The sequence below is a fragment of the Choristoneura fumiferana genome, chromosome 3, assembly GCF_025370935.1.
Source record: "Choristoneura fumiferana chromosome 3, NRCan_CFum_1, whole genome shotgun sequence".
Classification (NCBI taxonomy): Eukaryota; Metazoa; Arthropoda; class Insecta; order Lepidoptera; family Tortricidae; genus Choristoneura; species Choristoneura fumiferana.
This window is the reverse complement of record NC_133474.1, coordinates 4,301,845-4,311,100: the sequence shown is the minus strand read 5'-3', so window position 1 is coordinate 4,311,100 and position 9,256 is coordinate 4,301,845. Positions and strand designations below refer to the sequence as shown.

Here is a 9,256-nt window from a genome sequence, read left to right as displayed (position 1 = left end):
TAACTCTGCCAAATAACTCTAGATACATGTGAAAAGAACGACGTTATTTTTAGAGATTTCCATAGGAATTTAGTAATTTTCAGCAATTTTACTTTAACTGCTAGATTTGATAGTTTACGTGAGCGAAACCGTGAGTAAAACCTAGTCGAATATTATGAAAATCACCATTATCGTACACGTGTAACTTGCAAAAAAATTACTACTTTTCGAAACTACAAAAATAATGTTTAAAAACAATTTACATTTATCTATATCACATAATAAAAAAATACCTTCAATTAATTGCAGTATTTCAATCATAAAAATAGTCGTGTCGTTAGATCATAAATCAAAATTTTTATGACTTTAGTTGGTATAAAAGATACAAATGAAACTAGATCATCACCAGTAAAAGGGTAAGTTTGTCTTTAAACCAACATCTAAGTTTACTTGACTGCTTAGATATGTTTCTCGTCGTAACATTGGCGGCAGTTTATCTTGCCACTAACGTAGCTTCGGCCGCTACCGTGCCGCAGTACGAAAAAGTATACTACGACCTGGAAAACGCTGACGTATTGTTCAAAGAATACCTTAAAATACACAACAAGCACTACAGCGCCCAAGAATATCCTAAAAGACTTGAAACCTTCAAGCAATCTTTAAGAGAAATCAATATCCGGAATGAAGTTTTCTCTCAAACCGTATTCGCGCCTACCGTATTCTCTGATCTGACACAAGAGGAGCGTAAGAGTCGCTTTGGTTTCCTTCCTTTCAATAACACAGACGCGGTAATTCTGGAAGTAGATCCAAATGCGATCTACGAAGATCATTTCGACTGGCGTGACAAGGGAGCGGTCTCTGCGGTGAAAAATCAAGGTGCTTGCGGTTCGTGCTATATCTTCAGTGCTATTGGTAAGTCTTATTGGCAAACTTGACATTGGTTCATATCATAACTCTTCAAACCGAAAACACGCATCACTCACTTTTTACAGCCATATGCCCGACTATGTCGAATGAAAAACTGTACTCGCCCAAGGTATCCCTTTATACCATCCAAAGGTTTAATTAATTTTTGCGGTGCAACCTTTTTTGATGTATTTAAGTTCAGTTGAGTCTTGCTCTATTCCTTATATTTTCCACGTAACGTCGTGGTCAATCAATGCACTAACGCAGTAAAATATTTTACAGGCAATATTGAAGGGCAGTATGCCATAAAACACGGGCAGTGCCTCTCACTTTCTGAACAGCAGGCACTGGATTGTTTGAACACTCTCGGCTGTAATGGAGGATGGCCTGATGATGTTATGAGGTAAACTAGTCGAATTAAATTTTAGTGTGGCATCGGTAGCTGTGATTATACAAGCGATATTTCTAAAACTACTGTCCATGAATAAACTCTAATATAACCCGTTTGAAATTGTGAAAGGAAAGGGCTAGAATGTAGTCAGTGGGTGCCATGACCTTTTTAAAAGAAAGTATCGTGGCACCATATCAACAAAATTCCTGTGAGTTACTAGTACCTACCTAAACTTTTACCTTCGAGTTGTGAAAAGAAAATATTCACTCCAGGCTAGTTAGGGACGACGCGCGTTTTTGATGCGTGCGTCCTCAGCGCATTTTCAACGCGTTTTGGCAGATTTTACACGATTTTCGCCACAAATTAATCGCGCTGTAAGCGCGCGTTTGTATCGATACAAACACAAGGATCGTGTGTAAGATTAAAACGTGCCGGCTTCCTTGCGTTTGTTGAGCGTGCGACTTGGATTTGTATCAATCGAAAAAAAACGGCGTCTGTAAGGGCCCTTAGGTGTAGTGGGGCGAGCTACTTCCATTTGATATCGATGACTTTATTCGTAAATGTCGCTAGATGGCGTTAATACCGTGAGGTAAAATTGACGTTACAGTCTTACTCGTGACTGGCTCATTTATTCAGTTATTGCACCAATCACAAGCGTGATTAGATTTGTAGCATTCAAACATGGCGGATGTAGACAATATCTAATTTTGCTATTTCAGTTTCTTTGGCTAGTTGAAGTATAATTTTGACAATGTTTTATGCGGCGATTAACCTTAACAGTGAACAGTGATCACAAAATTCTATATTTCTCTCGTGTCCACGTGGTTTCTGGAATTTTACTATCAAGTTGCAAAAACTACAACCACCGTACAACGTCCCTCTCAAAGAGAGTTTACTTTGACACTGGCGAAATTGTCCTATTAATTAGGACAGAAAAGCCATATTTTAAATGAGAAGAAGAAGAATCATAAGCGTGACACTAATGTCAAAGCTTTCAAACAGACCTCACGATACACACAGTACCAACTACAAGTATCATCGCCATCAGAGTTTCATCATGTCACAGAAATCCTCATTGCAATATGGGTATTAATAATTTACACCTATTCTTGCAGCCAGTTGGCAGCAGATAACGCAGCCCTCGAGTTGGAATCTGATTACCCATATATTGCATCCAGGGGCCAATGTGCTGAAGACGCCAGTAAAAAACGTGTTACGGTACAAGATGGTAAAAAATTACAAACTGATGATGAGAACGCTTTGAAGCAGTACTTGGTTACTTATGGACCTTTGTCTATCGGTCAGTACCAATCATTCTTTACAGTTGCTGTTATGAATCCAATAAGGAGCCAATAATATATATATTTTTGGTAGGACCTTGTGCAAGGTCCGCCCGGATTGCTACCACCATCTTGCTCGCTAATCCTGCAGTGAAGCAGCAGTGCATGCACTGTTGTGTTTCGGCTTGGAGAGTAAGACAGCCGGTGAAATTACTGGCACTAGAGGTATCCCATCTTAGGCCTCTAGGTTGGTAACGTATCTGCAATACCCCTGGTGTTGCAGATGTTTATGGGCGGTGGTGATCTCTTACTATCAGGAGATCCACTTGCTCGTTTGCCATCCAGTCGAATAAAAAAAAATAAGGAAAAGAATATGTTTCGCACAGCCAATGATTTATAGTGACATTCGAAATTGATTTGTAACTAAGGCAACGAATTTTTAAATTAGGTACGTCACACTCCCGGAGGAGGAAAGCCCTAGTCAAAATTTAATTCAGTATATAGACAACTAATAACAATTATTATTTATTTAATTTAATTAACATATTAGTACAAGTGTTGTGGTTATTTGATTTCTTGTCTCGGTCGAGAATATGGAACATCGGTCGACTCGTTGGTACCATCAGCCAAATATATGGTCTACCACCCACTGATAATCGTTTGCATACTGTCACAAAATAAGAATGCCAATAAACTTATCTGTCAACTTGAAAGTTCGACTTCAGCGACATATTCATTTGATATTTAGGAACTGGTTTAAAAATTAATAGACCACTTATTTGGCTGATGGTACCAGTCACTGCTGGAGTTGTGTCAACAGTAGAGTCTTTGTTTCGTATTTCTAGAGGGAAAGGTCGTTGTATTGGCCTTATACGCTTTCCAGTTGCGGTCCGTTCCTGCGCCACTCGCATTTGTATGAAGTATAATATGTGAAAAGTATTCAAATGTTTTTAACCGACTTAGAAAAAAGGCGGTTCTCAATTAAGCCTGTATGTATGTATGTTTGTCCACGATTATCACGCGTTTGGCTGAACCGATTTTGATGCGGTTTTCAGAAAAGTATTTGTTACATAAATTTATGTTTTACGGGAAAAAAGGAAAAGATAGTAAAGGAGTTGAATTAGGTATTTTAACCGAATTAAAAAACGGAGCTTTGATAAACTTAAAACAATTTAACTAAGCCGTGTTTGGGCTTAATGGGATCTTTGTGAGATGTACTTTGACAACAAATCACTAAAAAGTAAGAAATAAAGAAAATCTTTTAAAAAAAAGTAAAACCGACTCCGAAAATAGTAGATTGTACAACAAGAGCATAAAACGAGCCATTTTACCCAATACGTTCATATAGGCACCCGAGCCCGTACGGCGAGGATGGATAGTCACGTCGAGGGGAAAATGCCAATGGATGGGGTAGGGTGAGGATTAACATTAAGTTTTAATTACTCTCATCAATGAGAATTATATTTCTAGCCCTCGATGCTACTGATATGCAGATGTATAGTGGCGGTGTTCTACATCCCTCAGAGTGCGAAAATGTTATGGATCACGCTGTGCTTCTGGTTGGATACGGTGAAGGTATGTTACTTTATTTATAACTAGTGTTCACCCCCGGCTTCGCACGCGTAAATCGTTAGATACGGCAGTTGATTTGAATTTCCTGGATTTACAAAATTCCCGTGGGAATTACATCGCGATCTTTATGAGTATTAACGTTGCATTAAAAATTACCATGACTAATCCCAGCGGCCCAGCGGTTGTTCTTCTATATACAAAATCTACTACAGTCAGCTATTTACATACAAAATTTGATCCAAATCTGTCCAGCCGCTTTAGCGTGAAGGAGTAACAAACATACACACACACATTCTTTATAATTTATTTATTTATTAAAAGAAAAACCATACAACTTTTTTGCTGATCCGTGCTTTTTGTTGACTTTACTTACATTGTCATCTAAATACGTACCAAATTTTGAATCGATGGCATTAACCGTTGATGAATTCTTTCCTGTGGACACGATATTTTGATTCTGGGTGGACCACTAGAATTTCACTAGCAGACTATTGTATCGACACCGAATTTACTTATTCATCATAGCTACCTGGAAGTGGTTCAAAAATGGTTTGCAAATTTTTAAACCACTGCCTACTTGGGCATTTTTACTTTAAATGACGCAACCTTGTTTTTTTCATAATTGGGTAATCCTGGGTTCTCCGTACTCAGAATCACGAGCACTATTGATTTTGACGAAGAAAAAAAACTTCCCCAATTTTCCATAAAAAATGTATGTGTCCATTTCGTAACGACCCATATAAACTATAATGAAAAAAAAGTCACAAAACTGACAATAAAAATTAGGGACACCTTTTTTCATTGTTTAAATCAATAGTACTCGTGATTCCGAGTAAGGAGAATCGAGAATTACTATGACATTTGTCAGTTGATTATGAAAAGGTTCCACCCTCATAGTACTGATGTGCCAAAGGAAACTTTCCAAAATTGCGGAATTTTTTCTATACCTGTTATAGGAAATTTTCGGAAACTTCTCACAATTTTGTATGGGGATTGAAACTTTCAATTTCTTAAATTTATATTATACATATACTATAGGTAGTATATTATATTTAAACGCCTATAGAAGTGTCCCACAGCTGGGCAAAGACCACCCCCCATGTCCTCCACTCTTAAATTTTAATTTCTTGTGAAAATTTCCAGAAATGTTCGAGAACTTTTCCAACTATTTGGAAATTTTCCGCAACTCGCACATTAGTCACGCGCAAACTTGTCAAATTATAATAGTAACTGTCTCCTTTTTGACTACAGAAGCGGGAACGCCGTACTGGATCATTAAGAACTCCTGGGGCACCAATTGGGGAGAACAGGGCTACGTCCGTATGGTGCGAGGCATCAAGGCTTGCGGCATCACCACTTACGTGGCCACTTCAACAGTGGCGTAGCCGCTGAATTGTGCATTGCTGGCCCAGAAACTGAATTACATACCAGGGTGGACCTTCGTACTACCAATGTCAATTGGCATTCCATACATCTGCCAAAGAAAGCATAGCGAAATTTATTATGAAAAGGTCCCACTTTGGGAAGTGATTCAGTTTCCACGACTATACACTTAGTATTGTTTTGTTTAAATAGCAAATAAAAGTCTAATTGGGATTTTGTGTTTTGTTTATGTGGGTGAAGAATATAAAATTTCAACCGCAAACCGTTTCATACGGAAAATTGTTGCTGGACATGTCCGAGATGTAGAGGAATGAAGAACGAAACAGGGACAGTGTTCAATAATTCAAGATGGCATCATAACACAAACATCTATTACTAAAATTAGGTAGTTAAAGTCTATACAAATTGCTTTATTAATGACAGATTCATATGAGTATGACAGATGACAGAGCCTAGATGTTTTCTTCTTTTGGCCACTATGAGCGCTGTTATAGATTTAATTACCCCCACCTAGTACTTCGCACCCTCCCAATTGACAAGATCTCATTTTTTAAAACACCTGTAAATTACTACAGGAATCGAAAGAGTTTTGCCTTTCTGAACAATGGGAAAATATTTATTATAATTTATTTCTCCATATTTAAAAAAATACAAAAAATTAAAAAAATATATCTGAATTTGCCAAGGTAGTGACCACAGAACATATATGTGTCCTTTGCCTTTTTCACAAGAAAAAGGAGCTGTCATAATTTTGAGAACGTCTACGTCAGATTTACGTGATCTTTTTTTTTAATAGAGACTAGACGAAAGTAATGGATCTATTGTGTGGTAGTTTTGAAGTTATGCCCTTTTACAATAAGCACATCTTAAAAAAAAAAAAAATAATCGTAGCGAAATTTTAAAAATATCAGCGTCTACCTCTTTCCAAACAGAATACAGAAAACGAATCAAATTATAGTCTTAGAAATATGAAATCTTGTCAATTACGGTCATGCGATGATACGTTGTAATGTGTAGACCTTAAAATACACTGGGATAGATAAAGACGTCCCTAATCTGATTGCCTACTATAAAATCAGATCGTCAATTTTCGGCCTTCAAAAATCAACCAAATTGCGCCACTTTGAAGATAAGAGCCAAGTTTTAATTCTTAAGCTCTAATGCTACTTTGGATCTTTCATCCTTCAAACTTATAACGGGAGAGAGCTAAATCTTGATACCCTTCTTGCTTTGTGGTAAGGTAAACGTCCGAGTGCTCGACGAATGCCCAATAGATGACACCCTGCTGCCATCTTTACCTATTGCTAATGACATAAGAATAAAGATGCTAAGTATTGGGACAGTGTCGAGCACTCGAACATTTACCTTAACTAATGCACAGAATTTCTGAAGTTACCATCAAACCCTTGTGGTATCGCCATGTCTGTCTGTCCGTCCATCCGGCCGTGGCGTAGCACAAAGCACAATACTCAAACATTCGACACCCTAACATTCCAACACCGACATTCGAATATTAAATTAAATAAAAGTTTGTAAAATAAAGATAATGTTCCATGTATACATATTTCAGACACTTTAAAAACAGTAATTAATATCTTAAAATTCCCTTATTAAAGGCATTCGAGAATATTTCGCAGGTGGTAGGACCTTGTGCAAGGTCCGCCCGGATTGCTACCACCATCTTGCTCGCTAATCCTGCCGTGAAGCAGCAGTGCTTGCACTGATGTGTTTCGACGTGGAGAGTAAGACAGCCGGTGAAATTAATGGCACTTGAGGTATCCCATCTTAGGCCTCTAGGTTGGCAATGCATCTGCAATACCACTGGTGTTGCAGATGTTTATGGGTGGTGGTGATCTCTTATTATCATCAGGAGCGAGTACTGCCTTTTCGCAACGTAACGTTTGGCAACCTGTTTCATTTCGCAACTTTTCATTTCGCAAACTCTAAAACTGTAAATATTTCAGGATTTATTTCAGGGCCATCGTGTAGTGTAGAACCCTTTAGGTTAGGTTTGGTTAGTTTTATAAAAATCCTGAAATATTTACAGTTTCAGAAATATTAAACAGTTTGGGAAATGAAAAGGTTGCCAAACGTTATTCGGCGAAACATTAGTAAACCCATCAGGAGACCCGCTTGCTCGTTCTCCATCCAGTCGAATAAAAAAAAATGGTGAAGAGATGACGTAGGAACGGGTCGTGTCGTGTCCGTGCCGTCTGCGTCATGTCGCCGCTGACAAATCGGAGGCGCCGGCTTCCGCGCCATCATGAGGCTGCAGCCTACAGCACGTGGCTCCATTGTCGTACAACATAAGACGGATTTATAGTGGCACATTTTATGCAACTATGCCTAATTAATTAAAACTTTCATTATAAATCAAAAATCTAATGTTTAAAACTTTCGTGATTTTCCACCATAATTAAAATACCACGAACGGGACTTAATTATCACGCTAAACACACGAATAATATTTACCTCGACGTTTCGCCGTGTGTCAAGAATACATAGCTATTTACACAATACACATACACAACAAATCGTAACGAACTTAGAAAGTTGTATAATCTTACTATAGCTTTTGCCCGCGGCTCCGTCCGGGTGGAAAATAATGTCGATCCGTCGATGCGTATCGACGTGAAAGACGGACAAAAACACACACACACACACACACACACACACACACACACACACACACACACACACACACACACACACACACACACACACACACACACACACACACACACACACACACACACACACACACACACACACAAACACACACTTTCGCATTTATAATATTAGTATGGATTTTGATAATATCATTTCCATTCATAAAAATCACTATAATAAATTAAATTTAATTAAATTTAAAAAACTAAAACAAAAAAAAAACATAACTTAGAGAAGATAAAAACCACCGACATAGTCATGTCAAAGTTCAATATCAAATACCTACGGTTAAACTGATTTTCATCAAACATAACTAAGAACTACCAAAGGAAAACTTGCTTTCACGTTAAAATAAAACAAACCGAATTGATATCTGTCCAACCGTTTGAGAGCAACGATGCCACAGACAGATATACTCTTAAGGCTTACAACTCTTGACGTGTGACAGTGGACACGCAGCATCACTGTAAAATTTACATACTCCCCTCAGCCCTTGCATCCGCGTTCTAGAACGTTCGGGAAATTGTGCATTTCGGCTGGAGGGGATTTATTCGTACGACGCGGGGTTTTAATAAAACCCGCTTTGATATTTGCAGGATTAAATATGTTCTAGCGATTCTAATTTGTGCTGAGGGTTGGAGACGTAAGAATCCCCTCTCGTGCATGGTCAGGAAATAAAAAAAAATTATAAAAAAATATAAAAACGAAAAATGTTCAATGTTCGCCGGACGGTATTCGAACACGCGTCTACACGCGCCGAGATGCTACCAACTGCTCCTGCACCAGGCACCAGGCACACCAACCGAAACCCGAACCAACTCATACGAAAACATAAATCACTTGTAGCGTGTGCTGCCATCTACAACAAACATCTACAAGCCTTGGAATTTACATTAGTTGGATTATTCTAAACTAGCTTTTGCCCGCAGCTTCGCCCGCGTGGAGTTCGGTAATCATGCGCTGTTCCCTCGGGAACTGTGCATTTTTCCGAGATAAAAAGTAGCCTATGTCACCTGCTGGCCCATAAACTATCTTTATGCCAAAAATCACGTCGATCCGTCGCTCCTTTTCGACG

The 9,256-nt window shown here is 38.4% G+C and overlaps 1 protein-coding gene across 1 annotated transcript; it reads left to right on the top strand.

The window, feature by feature from the left end:
- The first annotated feature begins 401 nt into the window (after positions 1 to 401).
- Positions 402 to 5,717, top strand: LOC141426180 (cysteine proteinase 1-like). Its single transcript, XM_074085034.1, has 5 exons — positions 402 to 891; positions 1,168 to 1,288; positions 2,392 to 2,576; positions 4,027 to 4,131; positions 5,380 to 5,717. Exons 1-5 carry the CDS (start codon positions 444 to 446, stop codon positions 5,511 to 5,513), a joined length of 993 nt encoding a protein of 330 aa, XP_073941135.1. The 5' UTR covers positions 402 to 443; the 3' UTR covers positions 5,514 to 5,717.
- The last annotated feature ends 3,539 nt before the right edge of the window (positions 5,718 to 9,256 follow it).